General features: G+C 36.3%; 1 protein-coding gene across 1 annotated transcript; it reads right to left on the bottom strand.

The window, feature by feature from the left end:
* Nucleotides 1-2,607: 2,607 nt before the first annotated feature.
* On the bottom strand, nucleotides 2,608-5,659 carry EMB1006 (Pentatricopeptide repeat (PPR) superfamily protein). The gene is made up of 2 exons (XM_088947405.1): nucleotides 4,755-5,659; nucleotides 2,608-4,357 (listed from the first exon to the last, which is right to left on the bottom strand). The coding sequence occupies exons 1-2, from the start codon at nucleotides 5,588-5,590 to the stop codon at nucleotides 3,061-3,063; spliced, it is 2,133 nt and encodes a 710-aa protein (XP_088803531.1). The 5' UTR covers nucleotides 5,591-5,659; the 3' UTR covers nucleotides 2,608-3,060.
* Between the last annotated feature and the right edge of the window lie 8,639 nt (nucleotides 5,660-14,298).

Here is a 14,298-nt window from a genome sequence, read left to right as displayed (position 1 = left end):
AAACCATGCCTGATTCCATAATTTCAAACTCATCTAATCTCTCTTCTATATAAAGATAACCATGTGACATTTGCAACCAATCTTGTCCACTGATGATAGCTTCTACCATTCAGAGTTAGAGAACTGCGAAATGAGTCAATCACACGAGCTCCGGTGCTAAAAGCCAATTCAATGAGTTGTTGACCGATTCAATGATTTTTGGCTAGGGAATTGGTTTGGAGTAAAATGGAATGGATTGCTTCAACAGTAATTCAAAAACCATGCCTGATTCCATAATTTCAAGCTCATCTAATCTCTCTTCTATATAAAGATAACCATGCGACATTGGCAACCAATCTTGTCCATGAATGATAGCTTCTACCATTCAGAGTTAGAAAACTGCAAAATGAATCAACCACAAGAGCTCCAGTGCTAAAAGCCAATTCAAATGCAACTATAGGCACAGGCATTCAGTAAAACAAACTAACTATTAATCAACATTCATTCACTCATTCAGTGACAATCCAAAAAAATGAAGAAGAAAAGAACTATAAATGAACAAGATGAAATGAAAATATAAGCTGAAGCATGAAGCCCTGTATATTTATGCAAAAAAAAATAAAACTATAAATAATATTTATGCAAAAATAAATAAATAAAAACTTAAACAAACTAAAGGCCTGAAGTTGAACTTAGACAATGGACATAAACAAGCTAAAGGCCTGAAGTTGAACTCAGACAATGGACACCGAAGTGGTGGCCGATTTGTCGGTGCTGAACTGGTTGTTATTGCCTGAACCTGAAGTGAGAGGTGGCAATGATGATAGGTGTTGCCAGAGAGGGAGTAGCTGGTGCTTGGCTTTGATAGCTTGGTGCTTGCTGACGATCGGTGTTGCCGCTTGGCGGTTGGCGTAAAGCAGTGGGGGAGATGACTGGCAAGAGAGAGAGAGAGAGATCTTAGTTCCGGGCTTTCTAGCATGGCTGGAATAGAGAAGGGAGGGGGGGAGGCCATCGGAGGATGACTGTCAAATGATGGAAGATGATGACCAATGCCGGAGGAAAGCAAGGAGAACTGGGGAGGAAGACGAACAAGAGGAAAGCAAGGGTTTTCAATTTTAGTATTAGCCTTTAGGTATCGAAGAAGGGGAATGGGGGAAAACTCAAAAAGTCAAATGGTGATGGGTTTATTTTGATTAAAAATATTAAAATGTATATATATATATATATATATATATATATACCGATTGGTTTGGTTAGGTGTAGATTTTTTAAAAGGTTAATTGAAACCGAACTAAAACTTATGGTTTTTTAAGAATAGCAAACCAGAACCAGTCAGTTTGTTTAACCAGATTTCTGGTTCGGTTTTTTGAGCTTCTTTGTTCACCCCTAGAGTCGATTACGCATGACTGGCACGACAAATGCCAGTCGTTGCGTATCTAGTATCATCCCCGTATCAGATGTATCGTACGTTTGTTGTTGACCACCAAATTGCCCATGATTTATTACACACAGTAAAAGTAAATTGCAGACTGTAAATTGCGGGTCTGTAAATCCATTTTCAGAAGTAGAGCTAAATATCTTCCATTTTAGCTGAAACATTTTTGAACATATGAGCTGCATCAACAAGTGCATGCAATGCCAGTACCAAGATAAAGAGATACTCATAGCTTTCTAGTGTGGAAATCTTAAATTAGTTAGAGTAAGCATGCTTAAGAGTTTTCAAGAAATGAACCAACTCTCTCTGCCATTTAAAAGACTGTATAAAAGATTTCAGATCTCTTCGGACCTCACCGGGCCGGGCGAAGGGGAAGGAAGGGGTGGGTGGTCCGGGAACAGCAACGGGAGAGGGCTCGTAGCCCCCCCTCTCCCTCTTCCCCACGCCAGTGTCAATTAAGAAACTGACTTTTCATCCAAATAGGACCGTGGTTGATCAGTAAACTCTTTGGTTTGGTAGAAAATAAGAGAAATAAAAAATTGACAGAGTTCTTACGTAAAGTTGGCTGCATAGTTTCTCAAAGATCTTAGGCAATTATTATGTTTAACTGTGTTGGGGCTGTTTCACCATTTGGAACAATAGATGAAACACTCCCTGCTGAACCTGCTGAATCTAAGGTTGTTTTTGGTAAGAGAGTAAATGCTGAACCAAAGCAATTTGCACTCCAGTTCAGATTTGCGAGTGTTTGGTAAGAATACATTTAAACTAAAAATCGAAGGAAATTTGTTTTTTCTCACATTTTTTTGCATTCGAAATGGGAGCAAATTTTGCTTCTATTTGGTCAATGTAAAAAAAGGTAAACTGCCGTCTTGAAATTCCTGTTTGTACCCATCACAATCGATTATGCTTAGTAAGAATACAAAATTTATCAATACGAAACCAAACCATGTTTGCATTTTCATGAATCTAACAAATGAAATTTCATTTGCATTGAACATATTTAATTATAAAGCACTCCCATGTGTTGAAATTTATCATCATGAAAAGTATTTTGTTTGTCTTTTCACTGGGAACATGACTGGTTTATCAAAAATGGGATGTGTGCAAATCAGTCCCCTGAATAATTAACGATCAGACATGACATGGATCTTCGTGATTACTTTCGAGTACAATATCAAACATTGCACAGTAAGTACATAAATCACGCCTTTAATAAAAAATGGGATGTGTGCAAATCAGTCCCCTGAATAATTAACGACCAGACATGACATGGATCTTCGTGATTATTTTCGAGTACAATATCAAACACTGCACAGTAAGTACATAAATCATGCCCTTAATCAATAATCAAGTAGAGCAAGAGATCGGGCTGTAGCTTAGCTTGGCACACCCTTCTGCAAGCGTACAGGCTTTGGGGAAGAACTTGTACCCACAGCACATGAGGAGAGCTTCTCCTTTCTCCTCCAGCAACTTTGATTGTTCTCTTGAAATCAAAAGATTGATCCTCACCAAAGATACAAGAAGGAAGGACTATCTGCAGCAGGAATAAACCAATAAACAACACAACTGTTGCAGGCAAGTCCTTGTTATTTATCATACATCCCCACTGCAAATTGCAACCGCAACTGCTGGAAAGAGTAACGGAATCATCGCACTGCACTAGATCGCTTTTTCTTGTTCTTCCACAACTCATCTTTCTTCCCCTTCCTCTTGGATTTCAATAATCCTAAGTTGCTATTAATTATACCTAATAGTGCACTCTTATCCTTCCTGTTCTTTATTGCAGCTTTCACATCTAAAATTGCCCTTAACTTCTGATATGATTTTGCATCTGGCACTTGCTTGTTTTTCACCATCTGCTTGTGATAATAAAATGCTCTCCTGAAATCACGAACACGGACATAGGCATAGATCATGGTAGAGTAAGTAATAGAATCTGGCTTTAGATTGAGAACAGCCATTTCTTTCAATAGCTGTGGCAGTTTAGAGTGTTGCCCTCCTCGTGCATATGCATTCATCAGCATATTATATGTCATCACTGTTGGCTGCAGGCCAATCCTCACAAACTCAGAGACCACATCTCTTGCTTCAATGTATTGACCTTGTTTAGCAAACCCATCAAGGAGAATGTTAAATGTCACTCTTGTCCCTTCAATTTTATTACTTATCATTGATTTCCAAATTTCCATTAGTTTTTGGGTGTCACCAGCCCGTCTAAATGCATCAAGAAGGGCAGTATAATTTTCTATGGAGGGTTCAATTCCTTCCTGTTTCATGTTTTCAAATGCCATATAAGCCTTCTCATGCCACCTATCCACTGAATAGGCATGGATAAGTGCAGTATATGAATGTGAAGTCGGTTTTATACCAACCTTCCTCATCCTTAAAAATGCATCTGCAGCCTTGTCACTCATTTTCCTCTGCCTTCCATATGCACTAATCAGGCAAGTATATGATTTCACATTTGGTTCCAAGCCCATATCTTGCATCTCCAGGAGCAGATCTTCAACAATCTCAGGCTGCATTCTTCTACTGTATGCGTCCATTAAAATGTTGTATGTAGCAGAGGTTGGCTTAATCCCCTTCTCCTTCATCTCAACGAAAAGACCTTCAACTTCTTCAACCTTGTTGGCTTTACTGTAAGCATCAATCAAGGTGTTATATATAATGGCATTTGAAGAGACACCCTTCTTCTCCATTTCTGTTTGGATGATTAGAGCTTCATCTTTCAACCCCTCATCGCAGAAGGATTTTATAAGAGCACCCAAAACTTCCAAATTCCATTTTACTCCTTTCCTGTTCATTTTCTCAAAGAACTCCCATGCCTCTTTGGCATTCTGACCCCGTTTTCTCATGACTGTAATAAGAACAGAACATGTTACATGATCTGGCTGAATATTATTTGTTTCCATCACCTCGTACAACTGCCAAGCATCATCATACCTGAAAGGAAAGCACCCAATAAGAATAAGACTCTAGTTAATTTCATGTAGTCTAACATTGCACACTATTTGGGAAGCTGAAAATAGAGGTTCAACATAATCTTATATTATATCCATAATCTGGAATGTTGAGTTGAACTTGACACGCTGGAATGTTGAGTTGAACTTGACACGCACTTAGTATTTGAGATAGGAAGTATAGCCAGTGGTTCTATACATCACAAAGGTAAAACAAATTCTTCAGCCTAGGTAGTGCCATAATGGATAATGAATGCAAATAGACATCCTATGATCCCATCTTCAGGTAATAATTTTTTTGGGTCTATAAATCATTCAACAAATCTAAAAGGGAAAGACCGTAAGCTCAGGAGAAGATATTAAGAATCCTAATCCCTTACCTGCCACAGACCGACAAGCCTGAGATTGCAGCATTGTAGACACGCACGTCTCTGAATTGCTTCCCGGATGGTAAATTTCTAAACAAAATCATCAACTTCTCCACCATGCCTGCCCTACCCAGGATCGGAAACAGAACTGAACAAGCCCTTGGTGTAACAAGTGATGGCTCCTGCGAACCCATCCACTCGAAAAAGTACAGACAACCCATAACAAGACCCTCTTGTCCCATCAATTGCAGCAGCTCCACGCAATCTCGCTCCCCAATCTTCCCTGCATAGGAACCCAGAAGCTCACCTAATGTCAAATTTTCCGGAGGATTCCTAGCGATTTGCAAAATTTCTGCTAAAATGCCCTCTGCCGGACATGAATCCGAAACCTCAGAACCAAACCCTTCATTTCCTTCTTCCTCTTCACCTTCTTTGTCAGATTCGGCTTCTAAGCAATCAAGTTCTGCTAGATGCCACGAAGTCCGGCGGTTCTTTTGAAGGTGGACTCTGCCTTCCTTTCCGGGGTCTTGAGTCGCAGAGCGAGACTTGAAGAATTGGACAATTGCGTCTTCAGGGGCTTGTTCTGGTTTCTGCTCTTCTTTTTCTTCTGCCGTTTCTTCTTTTTCCTCCTCTTCGATGAGAAAAGGGAGAAAAATAGGATCTGGAGATTGAGAAACGGATTGTGGAGTTGCAAAGGAAGAGTGAACTCTTAGGGTTCTGGAGTAGCGAAATAAGTGAGGTGTCCAGTAGTAAAATGGTGCAGCAGCACTGGAATTAGGGTTAGGGCTTGTGGAAGCAAAGGAAATGGAAGGGAAAGAGCAACTCAAGCAGAGGTGTTTGAGCGCCATTGTTGCAAAGCTTCCAATTTCCAACGAACAATTTCGAGTGGATAAACTTCCGAGTTCCGGTTCCCCGCTTCCACATTAAGTCACATTTGCTAAAGTACGCATATGGCTTGCTTCACCGCTGCCTAAGTTTTTTTTTTTTTTTTTTTTTTTTACTAACACTCCAGGGCTGTCATTCAACCCAACTGGCCGAACCAAACCGATTATATCAGTATGTGATTTTGTCCTGCTTAATAATTGGATCGATTCGAATTTCTGATTCTTGTTTGTTTCAAACCGTTTATATAAAGGTTTCCTAGTTTTTTTATTTATTTTTTATATTTTGTCTACAAATGACAATAAATAATGTATAAAATAGTTTTGATTAAAAATACTTGATTTATTAACATATAAATAATTTAATATTTACTGTTAAAAGATCAAGTTTTAAGTTTTTATTTATCCAAATAATTGTAGCTGTCAGTACAATCGGGTCTATAAGGTCCGACTCAATTATTAATCACGACGATTTTGGGTTTATGATTTTGTTCCGATTAATAATCTGTTTGGGATTGATACACCCTGTACTTATTCATGGACCATGGTTCCTAGTATTTTCCAGTTTTCACTTTTCATTATTTGTTGATGATGTTTTGATTTTTGCTGAAGCATTTGCATAAATGGATTTTTTTTGTTTTATAAAAGAATTTAGGGTTTATTACAAAACGAGTTAAAATGCTGCTAAAACAAGTGAAAACGAAAATGAATGGATTACATTTGGGCATTTCTCCTTTTTAGTGAAAGAAGAATGCTTTTCTTTTTTTTTTTCAAGATAAATAAATAAATAAATAAGGTTTATTTGTCATTTATCTAAGGCTTGTAGGATGGTTCTTGTTAAATATGTGTTGGGTTTTATTAAAGTCTAAAAAACTTTGTTTGAAATTGATAAGCATGAGAGGAGATCTTGGTGAAAGCATGATATCTCTAAGGGTGGATTCAAATGAATTTATTGGGGGTTTCTTTAATTTGTTCTCTAAAAGATGTTTGTGGACTTGGTTTAGGAAATTTAGGGAAATGAACAGAGTTACTGGTCAATTTGGCATGGATTTTTTTCTGCCTTTTTTTCTCTGAACCAGCTCTGGTATAGGGCTTTGACAAGGGCCCATCGGTCCGAAAGTGTGCCGGCTTCTTCCCCTTCCTTTGATTATTCCAATCTCAACGTCTCTGTAACAGTCCAAAAATGCACTAGTTCATCCTTAAAGGACTCAACACTCTAATTAATAGAAAATTGTTTTTTCTACATGTGTATTGAATTTTTTTCTACAAATTCTTTTTAATTTTTCATACTTTAATCATTATCATGACAACCTCCCCCGTGCAACACATGTACCCTCTTATTAGTAGAAGTCTAAAAGTGACAAAGTTTAGGTTTTTTGCATTCAATAAAATAATAAATAATCAACTAATGACCATAAACTTTTTATATTTCAAATTTGAGTATCCAAATTTCTCAAATTGTTCAAATAGCCAATCATATGTATTAAATTATCAAAATTCTCTATCATCACTTTTTTCCTTGAGATCTTCTAATAAATCATCCATATTTTGTTACCCAACATTTTAGAAGAAAGGAAATAACTTAGTTGGTTTAATATGTGCAAAGAATAAATGAATAATAAAAATAAAAGAAATCTATTAGGAATATAAATGAGAGGCAAAAAATGAGCAAATAATATTTTCTTGTGGAGAGAATAGAAAAACTGACAAATTTAAGAAGTAGGATTCTAGATTTCTAATCACCCAAAAGTGTAGAATAATAAGAAAAAAATCCCACTTGATTTGGCAAAACAATGAAGAGAGAATGATGAAAGTTTTATTTTTGGTCCTTGTTGCATTGAACTCCTCTAAAACCCCAAGAAACTAGGAACTCTATTTATTCTATTAACTTTTCATTTTAATCTTTTTTTTTTTGTAATATAGAAGTTACCAAAGGGCCCTTTCCATATATTTAAAATTAGAAAATACTAAGAAAACCTTTTTTTGGTATTAAAGAACTCAATTGTCATAGGTTTTTGAGGTTTATTTCTACTTCTCACACCTTGAAGGTTGAGGCTTATGCCTCTTTCTGACGAGGGCTTATGCCTCAGACCAATGGTAGGATGTCCTTATTAAATATGTACTGTGTTTTGTTCATATTTCATTGTACGTTTGTAATTAGATTATTAACTAAAGTTCTGTTTGAAATTGATAAGCAGGAAAGATCTTGATGGAGGCAGGATACTTCTAAGAGTGGATTTAAATGGATTTTTTAGGGGGTTCTTTGTTCTCCAAGAAAGGTTTGTGGACTTGTTTTAAAAATGTTGGGAAAACGATCAGAGTTATTGATCAAGTTGGTTTGAAGTTTTTCCCATTTGAATCAACACTAATATAAAGTTTTGAGAAGTATTTATAGGAATAGCACTTTTTATTTCCAAACAAGATTAAAAGTGGTAACTCTTTTATGTGAAAATCTATGCCAATTCCCAAAGGATCTAAGGACCAACTTGGCCAGGTGATGAGCTATCTGGTTGTCACATACAGATGCATGTGCGCAGAGGAATAATAAAAAACTCCAACAGGAGGTGGACTATGTCCTGTGCATCTCCCTCAGAATCTAACTTGGAAGATGAAGAGAGCTTGCAAGTTTTAAGCCTTAACCAAAGGCCAATCAGTAATGGATGCATTGCAAATTTGCAACTAGTAATTCTGATAGCTTTGCTCGAGACATAACTACCTCAAATGAGTCTCAGCAGATCAATCCAGTACCATAATGAGAAGAAAAAGTGGCTGCACCCATGTTCATATTAAAAGTATGAAATGGTGGAGGAATCCAATGATCAGGACCTGCATGGATTGAAGAGCTCCAATTGCTATAGCTGGACTCAAAACCTCATCTACAATCTGTTTTAAGTGAGAAATTGAGAATGTGAGTTAACATTTTGGGTTACAACTGGATTGGATTTTTAATGGGCATCAAATGCAGGGGGGTGTTTGGTACAGTAGTGTTGAGTTGCCATTAGGGGTGTCAATGGACCAGTTTTGGGTTGGATCCTGTCCAAACCAAAATTAATTTGGACGGATTGGATGGACCAACAAGGCATATTGAATTGGACCAGTTCAGACATAATGGTCTAAAGTATTTATTGGATTGGATTGGACCTAGTTCATTCATAATGAATTTATATTGGATTAGGTTGGATTGAACCAATATCTGGTCCATTTATAGAAGATAAGAATATAGGTGCCAAACTGCCAATGGACTAGATTTAGGTTGGAACAATCTAAATTAAAACAAATTTGAACAGATTGTACATCCAAACATTCAATTGGATTAATCTAAAATAGTCCAAAATATTCATTGAATTAGACCTGATCCATTTATAATGGATTCACATTGGACTGGAGCGGATTGGACCAAACCCAGTCCAATTGACACCCCTAGTACTTGCCTTCATATATTACAATTTTTCTAGTTAAAATGGCATACGTGTATGATGTGACAATATATATTTTTCACAGGTTAACCAAAAGCAACAGCAAGTTGGCAACGCACACTGTACCAAATATTCCTATGGATGAATTAGACCCAATCCAAATCCAGTCCATTGACAGCCCTTGGTGGGCCATTAGGTCCACATTCCAGAGGACCCAAAGCCCAACCATCATTCATGGGCTGACTGAAAAAAAATTATCAATATGACAAGAGAGAACACTACATGTGAACATTATTTCACGCGCATACTAAAACCTCTGTTGGGCATACCAAGGACAAGAAGCATGACAATGAAGCACGACTACATTGGGTTGTATTACTTCCAGCTAAAGTTTTATCTCATTTCAGTGAAGCCTTCAGTACAAAGTTCCCCCTTAACAAACAACTAAGGGTTGTGTCTGGTTGAGCAATTCAGTTTTGCCCCAAGTTAAGCATACAGCACCACGAATTTTAGATGTCTATTCTATCACCTAAGGCTGTGTTTGGTTTGAAGGAAAAAGTAAGGAAAGGAAGAAAAAGGTAAGGAAACCTTTACAATAGGTTTTCTTACCTTTCCCTATTTTTCCCCTCAAGTCAAACATAGCTTAAAAGAATTTTAGAAGCAATTCATAATCTGTTGTGGGCAATGCAAAAATATTGAAGATTGAAATATTTGCCATTAAAATAAATTGAAAGTTATATTTGCAGGAGCCTCAAACCCCTTTTGACTCGATTAGTTTTGTTTTTGTAAATTAGAGGTTATTGCCCTCCTTGGATTCCCCTAGTGATCCTCTCCTTTATTATAAGGGAAGATGCAGATCTCATTGTAGATATGCTAAGATGTAAAATTGTAAATCTTTTATTTCCTTTTGTGAATTAAAGAACTGCTTTCCATCAAAGCTCGGCTATGGAATCTCAGACTATGATCCATTTGATGGGCTTAATTTGGGAAGCCTTCCTTAAAGTGGGGTTAAAGGTTTACAAAAGTTCCTCCTTTCCATCTAACTTTCTGCAAAAGCAGAAAGGAAGCATCAGCCTTAGCAAAGCCTATTCCAGTGTGCATTTACATTGCCACAATTGGCTTGTTTTATCAATCTCATTGTGCAAGTTATGGAGTGTTTAGTGTTTATTAAACTGGGTTGTGGTCTGGTTCTGTTTTGATCCAGATGAACTGATTACTCTGGCCTGGTTTTCCAAATATCAATATAAACCAAAGGGCCAACCTCAGGAATTGAAGGAAATTAAACCCCTTAACTCTCAAAGCTCAAACCATGGCGTTGAGTAACATGAGTTAAAAGCCCAAGGAAATGGCTTTAAGTTGGAGCTGTCGGCCTGTCAATGAGTTGGGTTATTGTTAATTAATCGATTCCATATGATAGACCTAAATCATGCCATCGATTTCTAATCGGGGCAATATGGTCTAACTCGATTAGACCTGATAACTTAAAACTTCATTTTTTATAATATAACCTTATAATAAAATAGTAAATTGGTTATATGTTGATAAAACAAGTGGTTTCTAACTAAAATTATCTTATATGCTATTTGTGAAATTTATCTTTTCGGACATAAAATGTAATAAAAAATAATCAGGAGGCTTTTTATATTTTATTAACTATATAATAATCAATTAAGAGCAACAAGAACCAATAGGATTGTAAAATGGACCGGGTCATGATCTTATCCGAATTGGTTCTATTTTGTTGGAATTTGGTATCTCCCTTATCAGATCGATTAATAGGATTTGATTAAAAATCGAATCACTTTTGGGTCACCTCTATTCGATCTGATCCTCATATACATAAAAGTTATTTATTTATTAAAAAATATGTTTATATTGCTTTTTTGTAATTTTTTATATTATTTATTTTTTAGAAAAAGACATATATATATATATATGAAAAAATAGTTGAAAATGTTTATATATTTTTTGTTTTTCTTTATATGTTTTTTTTATTTAAAAATTTGTTAAATTTTAGAGAAATTAAATCAGATTGGATCAAATTTGGATATTTGACATAACATATTTGAATTCGAAATCAAATCTTTCGATCAAATTGAATAAGAAATTTATATTATCATATCGAATTCAGATATATCTTAATTCTAATCCAATCTAATTCATCTACATCCCTAAAAACCAATTTTAATTCAATCGGTCAATTCAGTTCTATAGAATACACTTTACCCATTGACAGCTCTACTTTGAGGACTTCTTTGGATGGACAGTGGTTCCGAAGGCTGGTCCGAAGTCCAAACCAAGTGAACCAAAGAGGATAGTCCCTCCCTTTCAACACTTCGAGGGTCACACCAACCTCATAGCATAGCATGTCGTGACTGTACATTCAGAATATCTCCCAATAAATGATAAATACAAATACGAAAGATTTTTTCAGTTTACGGTTAGATTAGTGTGAGGAGCGTCGTGTGAATAGCAGATGCCAATCCGTTTTAAAGCCTCCGGGACCGAAAGGTACTCTCTACCGACACAAACGCTGACAGCCTCAGACTGTCCATCACGACGCCAATCGGATCGAGATTTGGTGGGTTCAACAGAGAACTGGGGGGATATATTCGGATCACGAGCGGCGAGTGGAGACACATTTTCTCCAACGTCCAACCGGGGGACAACTGTTTTCAAGGAAGTTCACGCGGCTACCCATGTGCGCCTGTTGCCTTGGAACTCAAGGGCGGGTCCCACTCATAACATAATGGGCCTCCACCCTACACCAGATATTTCTTTTTCCTGATCCATTGCTCTGTTGGACGGACATGAGCAATACCGAATTACCGTACGATAATACCTCTTCATAGACCGGGCCGGGCTTTTATTCATCACTAATGGAAATACGTTAGACCCTAGCTCAAGCTCGGTCCAACCAACTAACCTATAACTTAGGCCTGAGCCCGGCCTTGATAAAAAGCCCAAAGCCCCAGTTCGAAGCCTGACCTAATAAAGAAAATTACGATTTTTCCTATTCAAATTAGAATTAAAAATTCAGATGTTTTTTTTTTTCTTATTTAAATGAACAATAGGCCTATAAGATGGTTTTTTTTCCTTTTCTTTTACGTTTTAAAATACTGTTTTACATTCTTAAATCAAAAAATTTATTCAAATGGACATTAATCACATAACCCATTTTAAGTCTAATTTTAGGTCGGGTTGAGCTATTTTGACAAAACCCAAGCCCGATTTGAATTTATTGCGGGCTGGGCTTTTTGACTCGAGTTTAAACCCGTAATCCTATAAACATGTTCAAGCCCATTCAGGGGCCGGGCCGGCCCATAAACAAGTCTACGTACGATATAATCCATAGTTGCACTTTTAGCATGATCCATTAAAAACCGGATCCAATTTCGGACCGGGTTTGCATTCGGACGTGATCCGTTAAAAACCGATTATATTTATATAATCCATGGTTGCACTTTTAGCATGTAATTTGATAATGAATCTTCTTATTTCTTAAATTTGACTTATTTAGGCACAATCATGAGTAGTTATATTTTTATAAAAAAAATAATAATAGCTATTAATATTTAATATACAATTACCTAATTATATATAATTAAATTCATCATATAGTCATTTTAGGTATTTATCAACTCAGAGCAACTAAAATTTATTATCATCCTCTAAGCCTTATGGGATCAGCTACATTAATTTTATTTTGGCATTTCTTTCTATTTAGTGCCATATTCATTATATGTATACTTAAATCATTTCTTATTTTTTCTATTCCATCTAATTTCTTTTATGTTATCCTTTAATTTTTTTTATGCCCTTCAACTTGCAATAAATAACTTTCCAAGGATATGGACCTGATTGTGTGTATTTTTAGCATTGATTAATTTAAGATTTAGAGTTAGGGGTTAAGGGTTTAGGGTTTAAAATTTATAATCATCTGGCCAAGTAAAATCCCTTCTTTGCAATGTATCAAATTCATCTCAGTTTAGTCATAGACTTTTTAGTTCAGAACAAGTAAAACTGATCGGACCCAAACCCAATATAAATGGGTTGGTTCGATTTGGGTTTATCCGGTTTGCCCCGACCCATTGACTGCCCTAATTTGCAAGAGGGAGGGAGCAACGTAAAAAAGCACTTGTATCAAGTGGCAAAGCAAAAATGTTATACCTCCCTTTATCCATATCTATTTGCATGAACTCGTCGTGCATGCTGTTCCGGTGGCACTCATGACATCTATCAAATGGAACGGTAGGTCCCACGCAATTGGAAGTGGGACCATTTTCTACTAGATCTAATTAACCATCAACATTTTTAAAAAGGAAGATCTCTAAAAAGAGAGGATTTCTTCTCACGTAAGGGGGTCTTTAAAAGTTGCTACGTGGAATGACTATGTAAAGGGGTCTTTAAAAGTTTAAAGAGTTTTCCCTCAAGTCCTCAACTTTCTCTGTTTTTGTCTTACTTCTGTCAAACCAGATTTTTTTTCCCATTTTCCCAGTTTTTCCTTTCTCACTAATTCAAGGAATCAAATGCAACCAAACTTTTCCTTTCTCTCTAATTTTCTGCATTTAGCTTTTCTAGCCAAAATTGTTAACTTCTCTGAAGAGTATTAGAAGCTTTTTCCCATCACAGAAGTGTTTGTACAGGGAGGAATTGTGCCACGTTACCTGTGGGAAAATAAGACAAATTAGCCCATTAATGAACACCATCACCAGGAACCTTCTCTCAGGTTGAGACTGGGCCTGAATTGAGGATAAGAACACATGTGATATGTTCAACTATGGACATACCAAATGGCTTGTTTCGACCTTTTTCTAAATAGATCTAGTATATTTTCCTAATTTTTAAATTATTATTATTGTGTCAGAACTGAGAGTATGCTTTACAGAAAACATTAGAAAGAAAAATACTTTCTAAAATTTTGGACTTTTTATATTAAATATTTTTAATTTTTCTGTTAGTTATAATTAAAGAAAAATCCTGCATGAAAGTGAGTATATACATCAGAAAGAAGTATGGAAGTGGGGGTGATTGAGGGTCCCATATTGTTTGAACACTGGTATAAAGTTGTCCATTATGTCAATGAGCTAGTTTGACGGGTCCCATTTAGTTAGGGTGGCCCTTTGCTTTGTTGGTGCACTTAAAAGTTTTACATTGATGAAATCTTTATTTTTCTGCAAGGTTCTTCCACTTCCTAAACAATTAAAAACAATTAAAAACAGTAAACATTTCCAAAGCAAAAAAGTTTCCAACAAAATA

The sequence above is a fragment of the Nelumbo lutea genome, chromosome 5 (assembly GCF_056320005.1).
Source record: "Nelumbo lutea isolate HS-2025 chromosome 5, American lotus-T2T, whole genome shotgun sequence".
NCBI lineage: Eukaryota > Viridiplantae > Streptophyta > Magnoliopsida > Proteales > Nelumbonaceae > Nelumbo > Nelumbo lutea.
Note: the sequence above shows the minus strand (reverse complement) of the source record. Positions and strands in the feature narration are given on the sequence as shown.

What these genes read in the sequence shown, in the direction of transcription:
- EMB1006 (XM_088947405.1), bottom strand. Translation starts at nt 5,590, where the DNA reads ATGGCGCTCAAACACCTCTGCTTGAGTTGCTCTTTCCCTTCCATTTCC. An exon ending in GGCTTGTCGGTCTGTGGCAG is followed by an intron (nt 4,358 to 4,754) that starts GTAAGGGATTAG and finishes CTTTCCTTTCAG; the next exon opens with GTATGATGATGCTTGGCAGT.